Raw genomic sequence first — 25,768 nt, forward strand, 5'->3', positions numbered from 1 at the left:
ATGAAAGAAGCAAAGGCTGGTGACCCAACTGAAAAGTAAGTAGCACTCTCCTTAAAGGGACATAATACTCATATGCTAAATCACTTGAAACTGATGCAGTATAACTGTAAAAAGCTGACAGGAAAATATCACCTGAGCATCTCTATGTAAAAAAGGAAGATATTTTACCTCACAATCTCCTCAGCTCAGTAGAGTTAGTTCTGTGTAAAAAGTTATACTCAGCTGCTCCCAGCTGCAGGTAAAAAATTTAAAAAATGAAGAAATGAATAGCAGCCAATCAGCATCAGCAGTGCTCAGGTCATGAACTCTTACTGTGATCTCATGAGATTTGACTTAACTCTCATGAGATTTCATAGTAAGCTTCCTTTACCTGATTGGTGAAATAATATGAGAGTTCACAATGCTCATCCCTTCAGTTGTCCCGGGACAGACATACTAAAATGCTGCTTAGAAATCCTTTACAATGGGAGGTGGTTACTGAGGATTTTTTGAGGTAAAATATCTTTCTTTCTCCAACATAGGTGTGTCCGGTCCACGGCGTCATCCTTACTTGTGGGATATTCTCTTCCCCAACAGGAAATGGCAAAGAGCCCAGCAAAGCTGGTCACATGATCCCTCCTAGGCTCCGCCTTCCCCAGTCATTCTCTTTGCCGTTGCACAGGCAACATCTCCACGGAGATGGCTCAGAGTTTTTTGGTGTTTAAATGTAGTTTTTATTCTTCTATCAAGAGTTTGTTATTTTAAAATAGTGCTGGTATGTACTATTTACTCTGAAACAGAAAAGAGATGAAGATTTCTGTTTGTAAGAGGAAAATGATTTTAGCAACCGTTACTAAAATCGATGGCTGTTTCCACACAGGACTGTTGAGAGGAATTAACTTCAGTTGGGGGAAACAGTGAGCAGACTTTGGCTGCTTGAGGTATGACACATTTCTAACAAGACTTGGTAATGCTGGAAGCTGTCATTTTCCCTATGGGATCCGGTAAGCCATTTTCTTAATTTTCAATATAAGAATAAAAGGGCTTCACAAGGGCTTTAAAGACTGGTAGACATTTTTCTGGGCCAAAACGATTACTTTATAAGCATATTTAATGGTTTATAACTTTGGAGAGTTATTTTAATCTTGGGAATTTTATTAAAAAAAAACGGCAGGCACTGTATTGGATACCTTTTTCACTGGGGGCCTTTTCTAGTCATAGGCAGAGCCTCATTTTCGCGCCACTAATGCGCAGTTGTTTTTGAGAAGCAAGGCATGCAGATGCATGTGTGAGGAGCTCAGATCCACTGAAAAAGCTTATTGAAGGCGTCATTTGGTATCGTATTCCCCTCTGGGCTTGGTTGGGTCTCAGCAAAGCAGATACCAGGGACTGTATAGGGGTTAAATGTAAAAACGGCTCCGGTTCCGTTATTTTAAGAGTTAAAGCTTTCAAATTTGGTGTGCAATACTTTTAAGGCTTTATGACACTGTGGTGAAATTTTGGTGAATTTTGAACATTTCCTTCATACTTTTGCGTATATTCAGTAAAAAAGTGTGTTCAGTTTAAAATTTAAAGAGACAGTAACGGTTTTATTTTAAAACGTTTTTTGTGCTTTGTTATCAAGTTTATGCCTATTAACATGTCTGAACTATCAGATAGACGATGTTCTGTATGTTCGGAAGCCAAGGTTCCTCTCCATTTAAATATATGTGATGAATGTGACAAACAAAGTAGGGACAATGATGCCACTGATAATAATGTTGCCCAAAATGATTCCTTAAGTGAGGGGAGTAAGCATGGTACTGCATCATCTCCTTCTATGTCTACACCAGTCTTGCCCACTCAGGAGGTCCCTAGTGAATCTAGTGCGCCAATCCTCCTTACTATGCAACAATTAACGGCTGTAATGGATAATTCTATTAAAAACATTTTAGCCAAAATGCCCACCTATCAGCGAAAGCGCGACTGCTCTGTTTTAGATACTGAAGAGCATGAGGACGCTGATGATAATGGTTCTGACATGCCCTTACACCAGTCTGAGGGGGCTAGGGAGGTTTTGTCTGAGGGAGAAATTTCAGATTCAGGAAAAATTTCTCAACAAGCTGAACCTGACGTTATTACATTTAAATTTAAATTGGAACATCTCCGCGCTCTGCTTAAGGAGGTGTTATCTACTCTGGATGATTGTGACAATTTGGTCATTCCAGAGAAATTATGTAAGATGGACAGGTTCCTAGAGGTCCCGGTGCCCCCCGAAGCTTTTCCTATACCCAAGCGGGTGGCGGACATTGTAAATAAAGAATGGGAAAGGCCCGGCATACCTTTTGTCCCTCCCCCTATATTTAAGAAATTATTTCCTATGGTCGACCCCAGGAAGGACTTATGGCAGACAGTCCCCAAGGTCGAGGGGGCGGTTTCTACTCTAAATAAACGCACCACTATCCCTATAGAAGATAGTTGTGCTTTCAAAGATCCTATGGATAAAAAATTAGAGGGTTTGCTTAAAAAGATGTTTGTTCAGCAAGGTTACCTTCTACAACCAATTTCATGCATTGTTCCTGTCACTACAGCAGCGTGTTTCTGGTTCGAGGAACTAAAAAAGTCGCTCAATCAAGCATCCTCTTATGAGGAGGTTATGGACAGAGTTCAAGCACTTAAGTTGGCTAACTCTTTTACCTTAGACGCCACTTTGCAATTAGCTAGATTAGCGGCGAAAAATTCAGGTTTTGCTATTGTGGCGCGCAGAGCGCTTTGGCTGAAGTCTTGGTCAGCGGATGTGTCCTCCAAGAACAGATTGCTTAACATCCCTTTCAAGGGGAAAACGCTGTTTGGCCCTGACTTGAAAGAGATTATTTCAGACATCACTGGGGGAAAGGGCCACGCCCTTCCTCAGGATAGGTCTTTTAAGGCTAAAAATAAAACAAATTTTCGTCCCTTTCGCAGAAACGGACCAGCCTCAAATTCTACATCCTCTAAGCAAGAGGGTAATTCTTCTCAAACCAAGCCAGCCTGGAGACCGATGCAAGGCTGGAACAAAGGTAAGCAGGCCAAGAAGCCCGCTACCAAGACAGCATGAGATGCTGGCCCCCGATCCGGGACCGGATCTGGTGGGGGGCAGACTCTCTCTCTCTTAGCTCAGGCTTGGGCAAGAGATGTTCAGGATCCTTGGGCGCTAGAAATAGTTTCTCAAGGTTATCTCCTGGAATTCAAGGAACTACCCCCAAGGGGAAGGTTCCACAGGTCTCAATTGTCTTCAGACCAAATAAAAAGACAGGCATTCTTACATTGTGTAGAAGACCTGTTAAAAATGGGAGTGATTCATCCTGTTCCATTAGGAGAACAAGGGATGGGGTTTTACTCCAATCTGTTCATAGTTCCCAAAAAAGAGGGAACATTCAGGCCAATTTTGGATCTCAAGATCCTAAACAAATTTCTCAAGGTCCCATCGTTCAAGATGGAAACCATTCGGACAATTCTTCCTACCATCCAGGAAGGTCAATTCATGACCACGGTGGATTTAAAGGATGCGTATCTACATATTCCTATCCACAAGGAACATCATCGGTTCCTAAGATTCGCCTTTCTGGACAAGCATTACCAGTTTGTGGCACTTCCATTCGGACTAGCCACTGCTCCAAGAATTTTCACAAAGGTACTAGGGTCCCTTCTAGCGGTGCTAAGGCCAAGGGGCATTGCAGTAGTACCCTACTTGGACGACATACTGATTCAAGCGTCGTCTCTACCACAAGCAAAGGCTCATACGGACATTGTCCTAGCCTTTCTCAGATCTCACGGGTGGAAAGTGAACGTAGAAAAAAGTTCTCTATTTCCGTCAACAAGAGTTCCCTTCTTGGGAACAATAATAGACTCCTTGGAAATGAAGATTTTTCTGACAGAAGCCAGAAAATCAAAACTTCTAAGCTCTTGTCAAGTACTTCATTCTGTTCTTCTTCCTTCCATAGCGCAGTGCATGGAAGTAATAGGTTTGATGGTTGCGGCAATGGACGTAGTTCCTTTTGCGCGAATTCATCTAAGACCATTACAACTGTGCATGCTCAGACAGTGGAATGGGGATTATACAGATTTGTCCCCGACGATCCAAGTAGATCAGAGGACCAGAGATTCACTCCGTTGGTGGCTGACCCTGGACAACCTGTCCCAAGGGATGAGCTTCAGAAGACCAGAGTGGGTCATTGTAACGACCGACGCCAGCCTGGTGGGCTGGGGCGCGGTCTGGAAACACCTGAAGGCTCAGGGTCTATGGTCTCGGGAAGAATCTCTTCTCCCGATAAACATTCTGGAACTGAGAGCGATATTCAATTCTCTCAAGGCTTGGCCTCAACTAGCAAAGGCCAAATTCATAAGGTTTCAATCAGACAACATGACGACTGTTGCATATATCAACCATCAGGGGGGAACAAGGAGTTCCCTGGCGATGGAAGAAGTGACCAAAGTAATTCAATGGGCGGAGCTTCACTCCTGCCACTTGTCTGCAATCCACATCCCAGGAGTGGAAAATTGGGAAGCGGATTTTCTGAGTCGTCAGACATTTCATCCGGGGGAGTGGGAACTCCATCCGGAAATCTTTGCCCAAATAACTCAATTATGGGGCATTCCAGACATGGATCTGATGGCGTCTCGTCAGAACTTCAAGGTTCCTTGCTACGGGTCCAGATCCAGGGATCCCAAGGCGACTCTAGTAGATGCACTAATAGCGCCCTGGACCTTCAACCTAGCTTATGTGTTCCCACCGTTTCCTCTCATTCCCAGGCTGGTAGCCAGGATCAATCAAGAGAGGGCTTCGGTGATCTTGATAGCTCCTGCGTGGCCACGCAGAACTTGGTATGCAGACCTGGTGAATATGTCATCGGCTCCACCATGGAAGCTACCTTTGAGACGGGACCTTCTTGTTCAAGGTCCGTTCGAACATCCGAATCTGGCATCACTCCAACTGACTGCTTGGAGATTGAACGCTTGATTTTATCAAAGCGTGGGTTCTCAGATTCTGTCATTGATACTCTTATTCAGGCTCGAAAGCCTGTAACTAGGAAAATTTACCATAAAGTATGGAAGAAATATATCTGTTGGTGCGAATCGAAAGGATTCCCATGGAACAGGGTAAAAATTCCTAAGATTCTATCCTTTCTACAAGAGGGTTTGGAGAAAGGATTATCTGCAAGTTCTTTGAAGGGACAGATTTCTGCTTTATCTGTTTTACTTCACAAGAAGCTGGCGGCTGTGCCAGATGTTCAGGCTCTTGTTCAGGCCCTGGTTAGAATCAATCCTGTTTACAAACCTTTGACTCCTCCTTGGAGTCTCAATTTAGTTCTTTCAGTTCTTCAAGGGGTTCCGTTTGAACCCTTACATTCCGTAGATATTGAGTTATTATCTTGGAAAGTTTTGTTTTTGGTTGCAATTTCTTCTGCTAGAAGAGTTTCAGAGTTATCTGCTCTGCAGTGTTCTCCTCCTTATCTGGTGTTCCATGCAGATAAGGTGGTTTTGCGTACTAAACCTGGTTTTCTTCCGAAAGTTGTTTCTAACAAAAATATTAACCAGGAGATAGTTGTGCCTTCTTTGTGTCCGAATCCAGTTTCAAAGAAGGAACGTTTGTTGCACAATTTGGATGTAGTTCGTGCTCTAAAATTCTATTTAGAGGCTACAAAGAGAGAGGTAGAAGTTGCTTTTTGACCTAAAAGGAGAGGTCAAAAAGCAACTTCTACCTCTCTCTCTTTTTGGCTTAAAAGCATCATCAGATTGGCTTATGAGACTGCCGGACGGCAGCCTCCTGAAAGAATCACAGCTCATTCCACTAGGGCTGTGGCTTCCACATGGGCCTTCAAGAACGAGGCTTCTGTTGATCAGATATGTAAGGCAGCGACTTGGTCTTCACTGCACACTTTTACCAAATTTAACAAATTTGATACTTTTGCTTCTTCTGAGGCTATTTTTGGGAGAAAGGTTTTGCAAACCGTGGTGCCTTCCATCTAGGTGACCTGATTTGCTCCCTCCCATCATCCGTGTCCTAAAGCTTTGGTATTGGTTCCCACAAGTAAGGATGACGCCGTGGACCGGACACACCTATGTTGGAGAAAACAGAATTTATGTTTACCTGATAAATTACTTTCTCCAACGGTGTGTCCGGTCCACGGCCCGCCCTGGTTTTTTAATCAGGTCTGATGATTTAATTTCTCTAACTACAGTCACCACGGTATCATATGATTTCTCCTATGCAAATATTCCTCCTTTACGTCGGTCGAATGACTGGGGAAGGCGGAGCCTAGGAGGGATCATGTGACCAGCTTTGCTGGGCTCTTTGCCATTTCCTGTTGGGGAAGAGAATATCCCACAAGTAAGGATGACGCCGTGGACCGGACACACCGTTGGAGAAAGTAATTTATCAGGTAAACATAAATTCTGTTTTTTTACATAGAGATGTTCAGGTGATGTTTTCTAGTCAGCTTTTTACAGCTATGCTGTATCACTTTCAAGTGTTTAAACATTTGGGTATTATGGCCCTTTAACAGAGGAGAATTCCACTGGTGCCAAAAAAATAAGCATATTCCAAATCATAAATGTGATAGACTGAGTGTCTCTAACTCACAGAAAGGCAGTTGGAAAAAAGGTTATATCACCAAGTGTCATAGTGTGTATCTCATACCAGGTGTGGTGCAGTTTTAAACACAAGATAACTCGGCAGTACAGAATGAAGAAAAATGAGTGTCCCACTAGGATAGCATACAAAATAAATCTCACCAAGATAGATATAAGTAAGTTGGCAGTCACCTAAAATTCAGAGGCTGAAGACTTAAAAAAACAACAACTGAGGATCAGGGCTCCCCTTACAGATATAAAGCTTGTGAGGAGGGGTTTGTTCGACTCTGCTTCTCTGCTCACTCCAAAACCACGTTAGGGCAGGTCATGTGTTGTAATGTAAGCACATGTGCTCTGATAGCAGGTCTGGTTAGGCTAAGTGAGCTATCGTGGTGTAAAAAGAACAAACTCCAATGAAGCTACAGTGATGTGTGACCAACTTGCTCACTGGCAGACTCAGCCCTCCCATCTATTTTTTTTATTATATGTCCCTAATTGAGATTGGTTTCTTAATGCGTTTAGCTTTGAAGCGCTGTTACAATACTGGGTTTATACTGTGACTAAATGATCAGTGGTTAAATACATATAGTGTTCAGTGAGTATTTGAGATTGCTTGAGAGGGATATCTGCTAATCTGAGGATGCAAGAAGATTCCCTCATTAAGGACATACTGTTAATAGAGCAAGAACAATTATGCACATTCATTGAGATAGACTAGCTGTGATTGCAGGGTAAAAGGTTATTAAGATTATGTACTGCCTAAAAAAATGTAAGCTATTTTCTCTTGTTAAGTGTATCCAGTCCACGGATCATCCATTACTTGTGGGATATTCTCCTTCCCAACAGGAAGTTGCAAGAGGATCACCCACAGCAGAGCTGCTATATAGCTCCTCCCCTCACTGCCATACCCAGTCATTCTCTTGCAACTCTCAACAAAGATGGATGTAGTAAGAGGCGAGTGGTGTATTATAGTTTTTTAACTTCAATCAAAAGTTTGTTATTTTTAAATGGTACCGGAGTGTACTGTTTCATCTCAGACAGCATTAGAAGAAGAATCTGCCTGTGATTTCTATGATCTTAGCAGAAGTAACTAAGATCCTTTGCTGTTCTCACATATTCTGAGGAGTGAGGTAACTTCAGAGGGGGAATAGCGTGCAAGTTTTCCTGTAATAAGGTATGTGCAGTTAACATATTTCTAGGGATGGAATTTGCTAGAAAAATGCTGCTGATACCGGATTAATGTAAGTTAAGCCTTAAATGCAGTGATAGTGACTGGTATCAGGCTTATTAACAGAGATACATACTCTTATAAAAGTGTAATATAAAACATTTGCTATCATGTTAATCGTTTTTATATATATTTGGTGACAAAACTTATTGGGGCCTAGTTTTTTTTCCCACATGGCTGGCTTGATTTTTGCCTAGTAACAGGCTTTCCACTGTTGCAATATGAGTGGGAAGGGCCTATTTTAGTGCTTTTCTGTGCAGATAAAAATACTGACAGAGACATTCAGCTTCCCTCTGCATGATACAGGACATCTCTGAAGGGCTCAAAAGGCTTCAAAGTCGTGTTTGAGGAGGGTAACAATCACAGTAGACTGTGGTAGTTGTTGTGAATGTGTTTAAAAAACTTTTTTTGTCATTTATTATTCTGTTTTTGTTATTAAGGGGTTAATCATCCATTTGCAAGTGGGTGCAATGCTATGCTGACTTGTTACATACACTGTAAAAATGTTGTTAGTGTAACTGCCTTTTTCACTGTTATTTCAAATTTTGTCAAAATTTGTTTCTCTTAAAGGCACAGTAACGTTTTTTTATATTGCTTGTTTACTTGCTTTAAAGTGTTTTCCAAGCTTGCTAGTCTCATTGCTAGTCTGTACAAACATGTCTGAAACAGAGGATACTTGTTCATTATGTTTAAAAGCCATGGTGGAGCCCCATAGGAGAATGTGTACTAAATGTATTGATTTCACCTTAAAAAGTAAAGATCAGTGTTTATCTATAAAAGAATTGTCACCAGAGGGGTCTGTCGAGGGGGAAGTTATGCCAACTAACTCTCCCCATGTGTCGGACCCTTCGCCTCCCGCTCAAGGGACGCACGCTAATATGGCACCAAGTACATCAGGGACGCCCATAGCAATTACTTTGCAGGACATGGCTGCAATCATGAATAATACCCTGTCAGAGGTATTATACAGATTGCCTGAATTGAGGGGCAAGCGCGATAGCTCTGGGGTTAGACGAGATACAGAGCGCGTAGATGCTGTAAGAGCCATGTCTCAATATGCAGAACCTGAGGACGGAGAGCTTTCAGTCTGTGGGTGACGTCTCTGAATCGGGGAGACCTGATTCAGAGATTTCTAATTTTAAATTTAAGCTTGAGAACCTCTGTGTATTGCTTCGGGAGGTATTAGCTGCTCTGAATGACTGTGACACAATTGCAGTGCCAGAGAAATTGTGTAGGCTGGATAAATACTATGCAGTGCCGGTGAGTACTGATGTTTTTCCAATACCTAAAAGGCTTACAGAAATTATTAGTAAGGAGTGGGAAAGGCCCGGTGTGCACTTTTCCCCACCTCCTATATTTAGAAAAATGTTTCCAATAGATGCCACTACACGGGACTTATGGCAGACTGTCCCTAAGGTGGAGGGAGCAGTTTCTACTTTAGCAAAGCGTACCACTATCCCGGTTGAGGACAGTTGTGCTTTTTCAGATCCAATGGATAAACAATTAGAGGGTTACCTTAAGAAAATGTTTATTCAACAAGGTTTTATTTTACAGCCCCTTGCATGCATTGCGCCTGTCACTGCTGCGGCGGCATTCTGGTTTGAGGCCCTGGAAGAGGCCTCAATTGACTGAAATTGTTGACAAGCTTAGAACTCTTAAGCTAGCTAACTCATTTGTTTCTGATGCCATTGTTCATTTGACTAAACTAACGGCTAAGAATTCCGGATTCGCCATCCAGGTGCGTAGGGCGCTATGGCTCAAATCCTGGTCAGCTGATGTGACTTCAAAGTCTAAATTACTCAACATTCCTTTCAAGGGGCAGACCTTATTCGGGCCTGGTTTGAATGAAATTATTGCTGACATTACTGGAGGTAAGGGTCATACCCTTCCTCAGGACAGGGCCAAATCAAAGGCCAAACAGTCTAACTTTCGTGCCTTTCGAAATTTCAAGGCAGGTGCAGCATCAACTTCCTCTGCTTCAAAACAAGAGGGAACTTTTGCTCAATCCAAGCAGGCCTGGAAACCTAACTAGTCCTGGAACAAGGGCAAGCAGGCCAGAAAGCCTGCTGCTGCCTCTAAGACAGCATGAAGGAGCGGCCCCCTATCCGACAACGGATCTAGTAGGGGGCAGACTCTCTCTCTTCGCCCAGGCGTGGGCAAGAGATGTTCAGGATCCCTGGGCGTTGGAGATCATATCTCAGGGATATCTTCTGGACTTCAAAGCTTCTCCTCCACAAGGGAGATTTCACCTTTCAAGATTATCTGCAAACCAGATAAAGAAAGAGGCATTCCTAAACTGCGTACAAGATTTCCTTGTAATGGGAGTGATCCATCCAGTTCCGCGGACGGGTTTTATTCAAATCTGTTTGTGGTTCCCAAAAAAGAGGGAACCGTCAGACCAATTTTGGATTTAAAGATCCTAAACAAATTCCTCAGAGTTCTGTCATTCAAGATGGAAACTATTCGAACCATTTTACCCATGATCCAAGAGGGTCAGTACATGACCACAGTGGACTTAAAGGATGCCTACCTTCACATTCCGATTCACAAGAATCATCATCAGTTCCTGAGGTTTGCCTTTCTAGACAGGCATTACCAATTTGTAGCTCTTCCATTCGGGTTGGCTACAGCCCCAAGAATTTTTACAAAGGTTCTGGGCTCACTTCTGGCGGTCCTAAGACCGCGAGGCATAGCGGTGGCTCCTTACCTGGACGATATCCTGATACAGGCGTCAAGCTTTCAAATTGCCAAATCTCATACAGAGATAGTTCTGGCATTCCTGAGGTTGCATGGGTGGAAAGTGAACGAAGAAAAGAGTTCTCTATCTCCTCTCACGAGGGTTTCCTTCCTAGGGACTCTAATAGATTCTGTAGAAATGAAAATTTACCTGACGGAGTCCAGGTTATCAAAACTTCTAAATGCTTGCCGTGTTCTTCACTCCATTCCGCGCCCCACGGTTGCTCAGTGCATGGAAGTAATCGGCTTAATGGTAGCGGCGATGGACATAGTGCCATTCGGACGCCTGCATCTCAGACCGCTGCAATTATGCATGCTCAGTCAGTGGAATGGGGATTACACAGATTTATCCCCTCTACTAAATCTGGATCAGGAAACCAGAGATTCTCTTCTCTGGTGGTTATCTCGGGCCCATCTGTCCAAGGGTATGACCTTTCGCAGACCAGATTGGGCAATTGTAACAACAGATGCCAGCCTTCTAGGTTGGGGTGCAGTCTGGAACTCCCTGAAGACTCAGGGTTCATGGACTCAGGAGGAGAAACTCCTCCCAATAAATATTCTGGAGTTAAGAGCAATATTCAATGCTCTTCTGGCTTGGCCTCAGCTAGCAACACTGAGGTTCATCAGATTTCAGTCGGACAACATCACGACTGTGGCTTACATCAACCATCAAGGGGGAACCAGAAGTTCCCTAGCGATGTCAGAAGTCTCCAAGATAATTCGCTGGGCAGAGACTCACTCTTGCCACCTGTCAGCGATCCATATCCCAGGTGTAGAGAACTATCGTCAGACTTTTCATCCCGGGGAATGGGAACTCCATCCAGAGGTGTTTGCTCAATTGGTTCTCTGTTGGGGCAAACCAGAATTGGATCTCATGGCGTCTCGCCAGAACGCCAAGCTTCCTTGTTACGGATCCAGGTCCAGGGACCCAGAAGCGGCACTGATAGATGCTCTAGCAGCGCCTTGGTTCTTCAACCTGGCTTATGTGTTTCCTCTGCTCCCTCGTCTGATTGCCAAAATCAAACAGGAAAGAGCATCGGTGATATTGATAGCGCCTGCGTGGCCACGCAGGACCTGGTATGCAGACCTAGTGGACATGTCATCCTTTCCACCATGGACTCTGCCTCTGAGACAAGACCTTCTAATACAAGGTCCTTTCAATCATCTGAATCTACTTTCTCTGAGACTGACTGCATGGAGATTGAAAGCTTGATCCTATCAAAGCGTGGCTTCTCTGAGTCAGTAATTGATATCTTAATACAGGCACGAAAACCTGTCACCAGGAAAATTTACCACAATATATGGCGTAAATATCTTCATTGGTGTGAATCCAAGAATTACTCATGGAGTAGGGTTAGGATTCCTAGGATATTGTCCTTCCTCCAAGAGGGTTTGGACAAAGGATTATCAGCTAGTTCTTTAAAGGGATTTCTGCTCTGTCTATTCTTTTACACAAGCGTCTGGCAGAAGTTCCAGACGTTCAGGCATTTTGTCAGGCTTTAGTTAGAATTAAGCCTGTGATTAAACCTGTTGCTTCTCCATGGAGCTTAAACTTGGTTCTTAAAGTTCTTCAAGGGGTTCCGTTTGAACCCCTTCATTCTATTGATATCAAACTTCTTTCATGGAAAGTTCTTTTTCTGATGGCTATTTCCTCGGCTCGAAGAGTTATCTGCCTTACATTGTGATTCTCCTTATCTGATCTTTCATTCAGATAAAGTTGTTCTGCGTACAAAACCTGGGTTTTTACCTAAGGTGGTTTCTAACAAGAATATCAATCAAGAGATTGTTGTTCCATCATTATGTCCTAATCCTTCTTCAAAGTAGGAACGTCTTTTGCAGTATCTAGACGTAGTCCGTGCCTTGAAGTTTTACTTACAGGCTACTAAAGATTTTCGCCAAACATCTAACCTGTTTGTTGTTTACTCTGGACAGAGGAGAGGTCAGAAGGCCTCGGCAACCTCTCTTTCTTTTTGGCTTCGGAGTATAATCCGTTTAGCCTATGAGACTGCTGGACAGCAGCCTCCTGAAAGGATTGCAGCTCATTCTACTAGAGCTGTGGCTTCCACCTGGGCCTTTAAAAATGAGGCCTCTGTTGAACAGATTTGCAAGGCTGCAACTTGGTCTTTCCCTTTTTTTTTACAAATTTGATACTTTTGCTTCTTCGGAGGCTGTTTTTGGGAGAAAGGTTCTACAGGCAGTGGTTCCTTACGTTTAAGTTCCTGCCTTGTCCCTCCCATCATCCGTGTACTTTAGCTTTGGTATTGGTATCCCACAAGTAATGGATGATTTGTGGACTGGATATACTTAACAAGAGAAAACATAATTTATGCTTACCTGATAAATTTATTTCTCTTGTAGTGTATCCAGTCCACGGCCCACCCTGTCCTTTTCAGGCAGGTCTAAATTTTAATTAAACTACAGTCACCACTGCACCCTATGGTTTCTCCTTTCTCGGCTTGTTTCGGTCGAATGACTGGATATGGCAGTTAGGGGAGGAGCTATATAGCAGCTCTGCTGTGGGTGATCCTCTTGCAACTTCCTGTTGGGAAGGAGAATATCCCAAAAGTAATGGATGATCCGTGGACTGGATACACTACAAGAGAAATAAATTTATCAGGTAAGCATAAATTATGTTGTTTTAAAAGCATATAATACACCTAAAGTTGTTTGATAAAGATAGTCTCTTAACATGTGGCCACAGGACTGAACCAATATGTTCAATTATTCAGCAGCACATATAGATATTTCTCAAGAAATTCTCAAGTATTGATACAGTATGAACATAAATTTCCTCAAAGATGAAAGAAATGTACTAGTTGATAATTTGGTCAGTGATTGGTGCATATGGATGATCACTGCCAGTGATTGGCTGTATCCTCATCTGCAGTGGCACAGGAGTGTGAGGGGTTAAACACAATGACAGAAGGAACTTTTTTTTTTATTACTCTAACTAGAGCATTTGTATTAATAAGGACACCCCTTTAATGCAACCCCAATGATAAACAAGCGGAGTAGTTTTATATTGTTTAGGATGAACGCCATGTTGCACTTCAGAAATATTAATTATGTCAATCCTTAGAACTAGTTTTTTTGTTTGAGCTTCCTTCTCACCAGGGTGAGGCAGCTGTGAAATCATTTAACATGAGGGGAATATAAATTGAAATGTTGCTAATTAAATCCCAATAGGTTTCTTACTTAGTAATTTCTGTAACATTAAATGCAGTGCAAAATCTTTAAAAAAAAAAAAAATACAATCTTTTTTTTTTTAAATTGTTTTAGGATTAGTGACAAAGTATTCATTAATATTAAGTGGACATAGAATGATGGTTCTTTTATTAAGCAAACTCATTTTTGCCTGTTTTATATTGATTTTTTTTTTTATTTCACTTTTTAATTCATGATTTAACCCTTAATTGCTAAGGGCAATTACTGTTTTTTCCTGAGAATGCTCTTTTGCAATACTAGGGTCAGATATCTATCTGCTTGTAATTAATTGCCTTCCTGCTGATTTCTGGAAGCATCATGGTTATACCCACATGGTAATGTCACAGATTTCAGTTGAGCTCAGATAAAATAACAGCTTGAACTAATCAAAGTGTGGGAAGAGTCAAAATATATATCTAGCATATAAATATCTAGCATATATTGATGGCCTTTGTTCAGTGTGCTGATAGCAATGATAACTAGTAAAAATGACTAGAAGGAAGTGAAGTTAATTGTTTTGGCTGTTATAATAGTATTGCTAATGCTATGTTGTTTTTAAATAGTTTGTATGGAACACTAGTGTTAAAGTGATAGGAAACCCAATTTTTTTTTCTTTCATGATTCAGATAGAGCATACAATTTTAAGCAACTTTCTAATTTACTCCTATTATCAAATTATCTTTGTTCACTTGGTATCTTTATTTGAAAAGCAGGAACCTAAGCTTAGGAGCCGTCCCATTTTTTGTGTAGCACCTAAGTAGCGCTTGCTGATTGGTGGCTAAATGTAGACTATAGATAGGCATTACTGTAGAGAGTTTGCTAACAATATACTGTGTATATATATAAATTGATGACATCCAACTGCAATAGAATTATACAATGCTTATGGTGCACTATATAAGGATGATTGCATCTATGCAATGTCATATAGAATATCCACGTCTGCTTTATAAACATAACTAACATCTGATAAATTAAACTGTGTAAAAGTGGGTAACTTGAAGGGATAGTTTAGTCAAAATTAAACTTCCTTGATTCAAATAGAGCATGCAATTTTACGCAACTTTCTAATTTACTCAATTTTACTTTATCTTGGTATCTTTGAATGTAAGCTTAGGAGCCGGTCAATTTTTGGTTCAGCACCTGGGTATCGCTTTCTGATTGGTAGTTACATTTCAGGCACTAATCAGAAAGTGCTACCCATGTTGAGAATCAAAAATGGGCTGTCTCCTATTCTTACATTCTTATTTTTTCAAATAAAGATACCAAGAAAAGGAAGAAAAATTGGTAATAGAAGTTAATTAGAAAGTTGCTTAAAATTGCATGCTCTATCTGAATAATGAAAGTATAATTTTCACTAGACTATTCCTTTAAGATAGCCAAGAGTTCCTAAATCATTTAGCAGGTTTATAACATGGATTAATTGCAGCTGTAGAAAAATACGAAAAAGTGCACTATGCTGTTCACAGATCAGCTAACAAAGCCTACTTCTATATATAGGAAGAAAAGAAAAAAAGAAGAAAAAATAATGTAATGTAAATACGGTGTAAAGACACCTAGAGTGACAGTGTTATAAGAACAACTGTCACTTACATCGCTAAGGTCTCTGCCAAAGTATAGAATCAATCTCAACCTCAATGCCAAATAAACTTTATTAACAGTGTCAAAAGAAATAAATTAGTGAATACAATAGTTTTAATGCAAATAAACAACAAAAATTAAGTTACAAAAATAAACAAACAAAAGATCATACAACTTCCTGGCTTATAGCACGCAAAAGACTGTAGTCCAAGAGAGATATAATAATATGATACTGTTGCCACCAAATGTATCAAGGAAAAACGGCTTGAAAAGGATACAAAGTGGCTATTAAACAGGAAAGCTCCAAACCACATACGATTGCTGTTCCAATACTGCCGATGCAGTGTCTTTAGAGAATCTGAAAAAAATTCCCAACTCCATTATTCAGCGACTCCGGGAATACAATTGCACTGATCATCAAAGTTCTGACGAAAACGAGCAATCGCTCACAAAATCCTGTGTGGGTTTCTAATCTTTACCTCGTCTGGCAACTGCTGGCTCCGACAACACTGCATCAGTGTGAGCCCTCCCCTAAATGTTGCTGACTGAGAGCGGGGTTAGCCATCACAATGCCAGACAACCGCGGGGCAGGAATCCTCCACGCAGCTCTACTGACTATAGTGCACTGGCCAATTATGGAAGTTAAAGTAAAAGGTGGGTATAGATCATACAGGTTTCTCTGCATATGAGTAGGTTCTAAAGGGTCCTCCTCTCAAGACCGCCAGGAAGAGTCGACTGTGTTCATTAATACCAACAATCGTTTCACCTTAAAATGGCTAAGTCAGGGCTACTTCTATATATAGTTGTGTCTGGGAACTATGAAAAAAGAAAACAAAAACATTTCATGGCTATAATATGATAACTTGGGTATTAGGCACCCATATAAACAACCAAGAAATACACTCTTAACTTTTAGTGTCAAAAAGAATAATAGTCATAAAATATTTAAAATCTTAAAACTATCTGCATACTTTAAAAGTATGTAATTGGAGGGAAGGCATCTTCTAGTATGAATAACATATGTCTCCAGATCATATATCAGTCACCTGTCAATGGAGTCCCAACTCACCTCCATTTTCAAGAAAGTGTGACAGATTTAGTGCTTTAATCGTCAACACTAGAGTGAAGTTTGCAAGCAGTATCAGTGGGGGCATAGATGGCAGGTGCACTTTGAGCTCTTGAACTAATGCCAAAATGTATTAAAATTAAGCCGGATATATTTTTGCATCAATTAATGCGCAATATGTGTCGAAAATTGATCAATTAAAAGCTAGACTTGACACTGATAAGTGGATTTAGCAAACTTTCTGTGTTATCGAAGGTAATACATTTGGAATACAACCAAAATTAGTTTCAGTGATTGCCATTCTTCAACTGTTTCAGGGAGGCAAACATGTCACAAATTGTGTACATGGTGTTTAAAGGGACAGTATACACTAATTTTCATATAACTGCATATAATAGACACTACTATAAAGAATAAGATGCACAGATACTGATATAAAAATCCAGTATAAAACTGTTTAAAAACTTACCAGAAGCTCTCAGTTTAGCTCTGTTGAAAAGGTAGGTGGAAAGCCCACTGCAAGTGGGAAATATCAGACACACACCCCTCCCCCTTCTTTTGCATATGAAAAGATAGGAGCAAGCTTGAGTAGGTAGCTGACGGTATTCTCATAAAACTTTGGGACTTGGTTAGGAGTCTGAAAATCAGAGCAATGTTATTTGAAAATAAGAAAAACTATACATTAAAAAAAAAAAAAAAAAAAACTTTATGGGCTATATAAATAGATCATCTACAAAACATTTATGTAAAGAAAAAATGAGGGTATTATGTCCCTTTAATGCAGTCCCTAGGTGTCCGGAGAACATAGGTTAACTCACACTGACCTCAACAGTGGACACAGATTGGAACAAACTGCTGGCCATGAAATGCAAAACGGCAAACAATTTGAACATGCCAGGGATAGCACTTGTTCTGAAGGTGACTGGTTCTATACCGTTCTGTATCATTCATTGCATGGACAGTTGGAACCTCTGCAATATCTCACAGTCTGTTAAAGCTTTCAGGCCACAACGGGGAAAAAACGGTCTCGCCACCCTTATGCGCCGTCTTTGTTGGACAAATTTTTCACTTTGCTGTAGTGCAAGGCGTGTGGTCTACGACGCCTTTTAAGTAAAATGGTTGTTGCCACTAAACAGACACAGGTGTGGATTGATGGTTGAAGACTTTCATAAATGGAGCCCTAATCTTATATATGCAGCCATACTTCTTAAACAACCATTTCCTGTTAAGCACTAATTTCTCTTGTTAAGTGTATCCAGTCCACGGATCATCCATTACTTATGGGATATTAACTCCTCCCCAACAGGAAGTGCAAGAGGATTCACCCAGCAGAGCTGCTATATAGCTCCTCCCCTAACTGCCATTACCAGTCATTCTCTTGCACCCAACGAATAGATAGGATGTGTGAGAGGACTGTGGTGATTATACTTAGTTTCATACCTTCAATCAAAAGTTTGTTATTTTATAATAGCACCGGAGTGTGTTATTCCTTCTCTGGTAGAATTTGAAGAAGAATCTACCTGAGTTTTTCTATGATTTTAGCCGGAGTAGTTAAGATCATATTGCTGTTTCTCGGCCATCTGAGGAGAGGTAAACTTCAGATCAGGGGACAGCGGGCAGATTAATCTGCAAAGAGGTATGTAGCAGCTTATTATTTTCTGACAATGGAATTGATGAGAAAATTCTGCCATACCGATATAATGTAAACTCAGCCTTAAATGCAGTAGCAGCAACTGGTATCAGGCTGTCATGTATGTATATTTTACACTTCAGTATTCTGGGGAATGGCACTTCACTGGAATTATACTGTATGCATAAAACTTTAGCCTAATTTGCAGGGACTAGCAACAGGCTTTTTAATAACACTCAATTTATTAATGTTAAACGTTTTTTGCTGGCATGTAAAATCGTTTAATTTTCTGAGGTACTGGGTGAAAAAATGTTTTGGGCACTATTTTTTTCCACTTGGCAGTCATTTTATTTAATTTATGACAGTTTACTGATCTCTCTCACTGTTATGTGTGAGGGGGAGGGGCCTTTTTTGGTGCTTTTGCTACGCATCAAAAAATTCAGTCAGAAGTTTGTCTTCCCTGCATGATCCGGTTCATCTCTACAGAACTCAGGGGTCTTCAAAACTTGTTTTGAGGGAGGTAATCACTCACAGCAGAGCTGTGAGATTGTAGTTGACTGTGATAAAAAAACATTTATTTCTGTATTTTTTTTTTTTTTTTTTTCTGCTATCAGGGTTAGTTATCCTTTGCTAATGGGAGCAATCCTTTGCTAAAATTGTTTTTTTTACAAAGATTTGATGCTATAACTTTTCAGTTTATTAATTTTCAACTGTCATAACTTTTTCTGTGCTTCTTATAGGCACAGTACGTTTTCATATTATAGTAAATTACTTGAAAAGTATTTCCAAGTTGCTAGTTTATTTGCTAGTGTGTTAAACATGTCTGATTCAGAGGAAGATATCTGTGCTATATGTGCTAAAGCCAAAGTGGAGCCCAATAGAAATTTATGTACTAACTGTATTGATGCTACTTTAAATAAAAGTCAATCTGTACAAATTGAACATATTTCACCAAACAACGAGGGGAGAGTTATGCCGACTAACTCGCCTCACGTGTCAGTACCTGCATCTCCCGCTCGGGAGGTGCGTGATATTGTAGCGCCGAGTACATCTGGGCGGCCATTACAAATCACATTACAGGATATGGCTACTGTTATGACTGAAGTTTTGGCTAAATTACCAGAACTAAGAGGTAAGCGTGATCACTCTGGGGTGAGAACAGAGTGCGCTGATAATATTAGGGCCATGTCAGACACTGCGTCACAATTTGCAGAACATGAGGACGGAGAGCTTCATTCTGCGGGTGACGGTTCTGATCCAAACAAACTGGATTCAGATATTTCAAATTTTAAATTTAAGCTGGAAAACCTCCGTGTATTACTAGGGGAGGTGTTAGCGGCTCTGAATGATTGTAACACAGTTGCAATACCAGAGAAAATGTGTAGGTTGGATAAATATTTTGCGGTACCGGCGAGTACTGACGTTTTTCCTATACCTAAGAGACTTACTGAAATTGTTACTAAGGAGTGGGATAGACCCGGTGTGCCGTTCTCACCCCCTCCGATATTTAGAAAGATGTTTCCAATAGACGCCACCACACGGGACTGATGGCAAACGGTCCCTAAGGTGGAGGGAGCAGTTTCTACTTTAGCTAAGCGTACCACTATCCCGGTGGAGGATAGCTGTGCCTTTTCAGATCCAATGGATAAAAAGTTAGAGGGTTCAACAAGGTTTTATATTGCAACCTCTTGCATGCATTGCGCCTGTCACGGCTGCAGCAGCATTTTGGTTTGAGTCTCTGGAAGAGACACTTGAATCAGCTCCATTAGATGAGATTACACACAAGCTTAAAGCCCTTAAGTTAGCTAACTCATTTATTTCAGATGCCGTAGTACATTTAACTAAACTTACGGCTAAGATTTCCGGATTCGCCATTCAGGCACGCAGAGCACTGTGGCTAAAATCCTGGTCAGCTGACGTTACTTCTAAATCTAAATTGCTTAATATACCTTTCAAAGGGCAGACCTTATTCGGGCCCAGGTTGAAAGAAATTATCGCTGACATTACAGGAGGTAAAGGCCATGCCCTGCCTCAAGACAGAGCCAAACCTAAGGCTAGACAGTCTAATTTTCGTTCCTTTCGTAATTTCAAAGCAGGAGCAGCATCAACTTCCTCTGCACCAAAACAGGAAGGAGCTGTTGCTCACTACAGACAAGGCTGGAGACCTAACCAGTCCTGGAACAAGGGCAAGCAGGCCAGGAAACCTGCTGCTGCCCCTAAGACAGCATGAATCGAGGGCCCCCGATCCGGGAACGGATCTAGTGGGGGGCAGACTTTCTCTCTTCGCCCAGGCTTGGGCAAGAGATGTCCAGGATCCCTGGGCGTTAGAGATCATATCTCAGGGATACCTTCTAGACTTCAAATTCTCTCCCCCAAGAGGGAGATTTCATCTGTCAAGGTTGTCAACAAACCAAATAAAGAACGCTGCGTACAAGATCTTTTATTAATGGGAGTGATCCATCCGGTTCCGCGGTCGGAACAAGGACATGGGTTTTACTCAAATCTGTTTGTGGTTCCCAAAAAAGAGGGAACTTTCAGGCCAATCTTGGATTTAAAGATCCTAAACAAATTCCTAAGAGTTCCATCGTTCAAAATGGAAACTATTCGGACAATTTTACCCATGATCCAAAAGGGTCAGTACATGACCACAGTGGATTTAAAGGATGCTTACCTTCACATACCGATTCACAAAGATCATTACCGGTATCTAAGGTTTGCCTTTCTAGACAGGCATTACCAGTTTGTAGCTCTTCCATTCGGATTGGCTACGGTTCCGAGAATCTTCACAAAGGTTCTGGGTGCTCTTCTGGCGGTACTAAGACCGCGAGGAATTGCGGTAGCTCCGTACCTAGACGACATTCTGATACAAGCTTCAATCTTTCAAACTGCCAAGTCTCATACAGAGTTAGTACTGGCATTTCTAAGGTCGCATGGATGGAAGGTGAACGAAAAGAAGAGTTCTCTCTTTCCACTCACAAGAGTTCCCTTCTTGGGGACTCTTATAGATTCTGTAGAAATGAAGATTTACCTGACAGAAGACAGGTTAACAAAGCTTCAAAATTCATGCCGTGTCCTTCATTCCATTCAACATCCGTCAGTAGCTCAATGCATGGAGGTGATCGGCTTAATGGTAGCAGCAATGGACATAGTACCCTTTGCACGTCTACATCTCAGACCGCTGCAATTGTGCATGCTAAGTCAGTGGAATGGGGATTACTCAGACTTGTCCCCTACTCTGAATCTGGATCAAGAGACCAGAAATTCTCTTCTATGGTGGCTTTCTCGGCCACATCTGTCCAGGGGGATGCCATTCAGCAGGCCGGACTGGACAATTGTAACAACAGACGCCAGCCTACTAGGTTGGGGCGCTGTCTGGAATTCTCTGAAGGCTCAGGGACAATGGAATCAGGAGGAGAGTGTCCTACCAATAAACATTCTGGAATTGAGAGCAGTTCTCAATGCCCTTCTGGCTTGGCCCCAGTTAACAACTCGGGGGTTCATCAGGTTTCAGTCGGACTGTAGCTTACATCAACCATCAGGGAGGGACAAGAAGCTCCCTAGCAATGATGGAAGTATCAAAGATAATTCGCTGGGCAGAGTCTCACTCTTGCCACCTGTCAGCAATCCACATCCCGGGAGTGGAGAACTGGGAGGCGGATTTCTTAAGTCGTCAGACTTTTCATCCGGGGGAGTGGGAACTTCATCCGGAGGTCTTTGCCCAAATACTTCGACGTTGGGGCAAACCAGAGATAGATCTCATGGCGTCTCGACAGAACGCCAAGCTTCCTCGTTATGGGTCCAGATCCAGGGATCCGGGAGCGGTTCTGATAGATGCTTTGACAGCACCTTGGACCTTCGGGATGGCTTATGTGTTTCCACCCTTCCCGATGCTTCCTCGATTGATTGCCAGAATCAAACAGGAGAGAGCATCAGTGATTCTAATAACGCCTGCATGGCCACGCAGGACTTGGTATGCAGATCTAGTGGACATGTCATCCTGTCCACCTTGGTCGCTACCTCTGAAACAGGACCTTCTGATCCAGGGTCCCTTCAAACATCAAAATCTAATTTCTCTGAAGCTGACTGCTTGGAAATTGAACGCTTGATTTTATCAAAACGTGGTTTTTCTGAGTCAGTTATTGATACCTTAATACAGGCTAGGAAGCCTGTTACCAGGAAGATTTACCATAAGATATGGCGCAAATACTTATATTGGTGCGAATCCAAGAGTTACTCATGGAGTAAGGTTAGGATTCCGAGGATATTGTCTTTTCTACAAGAAGGTTTAGAAAAGGGTTTATCCGCTAGTTCCTTAAAGGGACAGATTTCAGCTCTGTCCATTCTTTTACACAAACGTCTGTCAGAAGTTCCGGACGTTCAAGCTTTTTGTCAGGCTTTAGCTAGGATCAAGCCTGTGTTTAAAACTGTTGCTCCACCATGGAGTTTGAACTTAGTTCTTAATGTTTTACAGGGGGTTCCGTTTGAACCCCTTCATTCCATTGATATCAAGTTGTTATCTTGGAAAGTTCTGTTTTTAATGGCGATTTCCTCGGCTCGAAGAGTCTCTGAGTTATCTGCCTTACATTGTGATTCTCCTTATCTGATTTTTCATTCAGACAAGGTAGTTCTGCGTACTAAACCTGGGTTCCTACCTAAGGTGGTCACTAACAGGAATATCAATCAAGAGATTGTGGTTACATCTTTGTGTCCTAATTCTTCTTCGAAAAAGGAACGTCTGCTACACAATCTAGATGTAGTCCGTGCCCTGAAATTTTATCTACAGGCAACTAAGGATTTTCGACAAACATCTTCCCTGTTTGTCGTTTATTCTGGTCAGAGGAGAGGTCAAAAAGCTTCGGCTACCTCTCTCTCCTTTTGGCTTCGTAGCATAATACGGTTAGCCTATGAGACTGCTGGACAGCAGCCTCCTGAAAGAATTACAGCACATTCTACTAGAGCTGTGGCTTCCACTTGGGCCTTTAAGAATGAGGCTTCTGTTGAACAGATTTGCAAGGCTGCAACTTGGTCTTCACTTCATACTTTTTCCAAATTTTACAAATTTGACACTTTTGCTTCTTCGGAGGCTGTTTTTGGGAGAAAGGTTCTTCAGGCAGTGGTTCCTTCCGTATAAAGAGCCTGCCTGTCCCTCCCGTCATCCGTGTACTTTAGCTTTGGTATTGGTATCCCATAAGTAATGGATGATCCGTGGACTGGATACACTTAACAAAAGAAAACATAATTTATGCTTACCTGATAAATTTATTTCTCTTGTAGTGTATCCAGTCCACGGCCCGCCCTGTCACTTTAAGGCAGGTAATTTTTCCATTAAAATACAGTCACCACTGTACCCTATGGTTTTCCTTTCTCTGCATGTTTTCAGTCGAATGACTGGTAATGGCAGTTAGGGGAGGAGCTATATAGCAGCTCTGCTAGGTGAATCCTCTTGCACTTCCTGTTGGGGAGGAGTTAATATCCCATAAGTAATGGATGATCCGTGGACTGGATACACTACAAGAGAAATAAATTTATCAGGTAAGCATAAATTATGTTTTCTCTTGCAAGGTGTATCCAGTCCACGGATTCATCCTTTACTTGTGGGATATTCTCATTCCCTACAGGAAGTAGCAAAGAGAGCACACAGCAAAGCTGTCCATATAGCTCCCCCTCTAGCTCCACCCCCCAGTCATTCTCTTTGCTGGCTCTAAGCACTAGGGTCTCTCTCGGGAGTGTAAAGTGAATGTGGTGTTAGAATTGTAGTTTTATTATCTTCAATCAAAAGGTTTTGCAAGCAGTGGTGCCTTCCGTTTAAGGTACCTGTCTTGTTCCCTCCCTTCATCCGTGTCCTAAAGCTTTGGTATTGGTATCCCACAAGTAAAGGATGAATCCGTGGACTGGATACACCTTGCAAGAGAAAACAGAATTTATGCTTACCTGATAAATTACTTTCTCTTGCGGTGTATCCAGTCCATGGCCCGCCCTGGCATTTAAGTCAGGTAAAAATTGTTTTGTTTAAACTACAGTCACCACTGCACCCTATGGTTTCTCCTTTTTCTTCCTAACCTTTGGTCGAATGACTGGGGGGTGGAGCTAGAGGGGGAGCTATATGGACAGCTTTGCTGTGTGCTCTCTTTGCTACTTCCTGTAGGGAATGAGAATATCCCACAAGTAAAGGATGAATCCGTGGACTGGGTACACCGCAAGAGAAAGTAATTTATCAGGTAAGCATAAATTCTGTTTTTTTCCAGTTTGTAATCTTTGTATACGGCTGTCCCAATATTTTGAAATAAAGCAACTGTCTGGAGAAGAAATCTGAGTCTTATTTTTGAAGACCTTGATAATGTGCTTCTTATCGGGCCTCCATTCTGTATGTTTATTTCTTCAAATAGTGCAGTTCCATTTATGTGCTGATGTCATGTCAATGCAACAATCAGTGGTTATAGCGGTGTGGCCTTTTTCAAAATATACAGTCCATAATCTATCTACTATCTAAAACTTTCAATTTTAATTGGTGACAGTCTCCTCTCTTATATAAAGAAAACAGAGTATTTAGTTAGGCTTCACTGGGTATTCTCCCTGTAGTAAATCCATACATCCTTATAATCAAAATTAATTTTAGCTGTATAAAATCCATATGGCTTCAGTAGCGCTTTTATAAGATCCCCGTTTATAATTAAAAGAACATTCTAATGAAAAAAAGAGACATTCTCATTTCTTTTAAGTCCCGCAATGAGGTTATACAGGTAGCTAAAGTCCCACTTGTGGAACTGCCGCGATCATCCCTGTAAAACGTATCGCTGTTACCACACTACCAGCTGGAATTCAATGAAATAATTATTTGTTAAACCTAGTTCAACAGTCAGAAATAAGCTTCAGAATAGCTAGAAATTTATAGCTTTGTTGTAACTACTCCAATGCCTATTATTTGCTGATTATTAACTGTTACACTGTATAGTGCTGTATAAACAAATACATAATCATTTAAGCCTGTGAGAAACTTCAACGGACATAAATGACATTTACCTCCTGTATGTGGTACAAAATATCACAGCAGCAGTTCACAAATAAGATGATAATGTCCTTTCACAGCTTGGATTATACATTATTGTGGCCAGCCATGTCTGATACAGAGAAAATGTTTCACTTAATGTGTCTGCAAAAAATAAGCATTTAAGAAATAAAAAAAAATGAAAATGAACACTTTAATGAGTAGTTTTCACTTAAGTAAATTACATGTGTACGGCACATTAGCAGTATGCCAGCTATTGTTAAAGAAAAAAGCAGATCCTTCAGTGTCATGGTAACAAATCTTGTATGATTACTAATGCCATCTTTGTCTGTGACCAATGTCTTTATATAAATTTGTGAATATTTTTTAGGATATTTAAAATTCTTATTTAAATTGACTGATTATCAAATATTCTTTGCCGCAGTGCGTTTACATCATTCACAAACAGCCTGCTTTTAGCTGCAGTCTCTAAATGTACTGTTACCTCCTAACTAGCTCCTAGCAGCAGCATACTTAACGGAATGAAGTGGTTTTGGCAAAACATTCCATGCTGGGTAAATAATAATTCATGATTCATGTAGTATATTTTCAAATTTTCTCATCTTAGTTTCAAGATGTAAAATGCTAATACTATAGTGCAGGAGTAGGTATAATAGAGTTGAGGTTTTTGCATATATTACCATATGTACTGAGTGTGCACTCTTAAAAGGTTGCACTAAAGTTAAATACTAAGATAATGCAATTATT

The 25,768-nt window shown here is 41.2% G+C and overlaps 1 protein-coding gene across 1 annotated transcript in view; it reads left to right on the top strand.

Moving 5' to 3' along the window:
- Window positions 1–25,768, top strand: part of LOC128652564 (general transcription factor IIF subunit 2-like) — a 498,914-nt gene continuing 473,146 nt past the window's right edge. The window contains exon 1 of the mRNA XM_053705496.1: window positions 1–35. Within this exon, the coding sequence (XP_053561471.1) occupies window positions 1–35 (35 nt within the window). The remainder of the gene's footprint in view (window positions 36–25,768) is intronic.

Source organism: Bombina bombina, chromosome 3 (assembly GCF_027579735.1).
Source record: "Bombina bombina isolate aBomBom1 chromosome 3, aBomBom1.pri, whole genome shotgun sequence".
NCBI classification, from domain to species: Eukaryota; Metazoa; Chordata; class Amphibia; order Anura; family Bombinatoridae; genus Bombina; species Bombina bombina.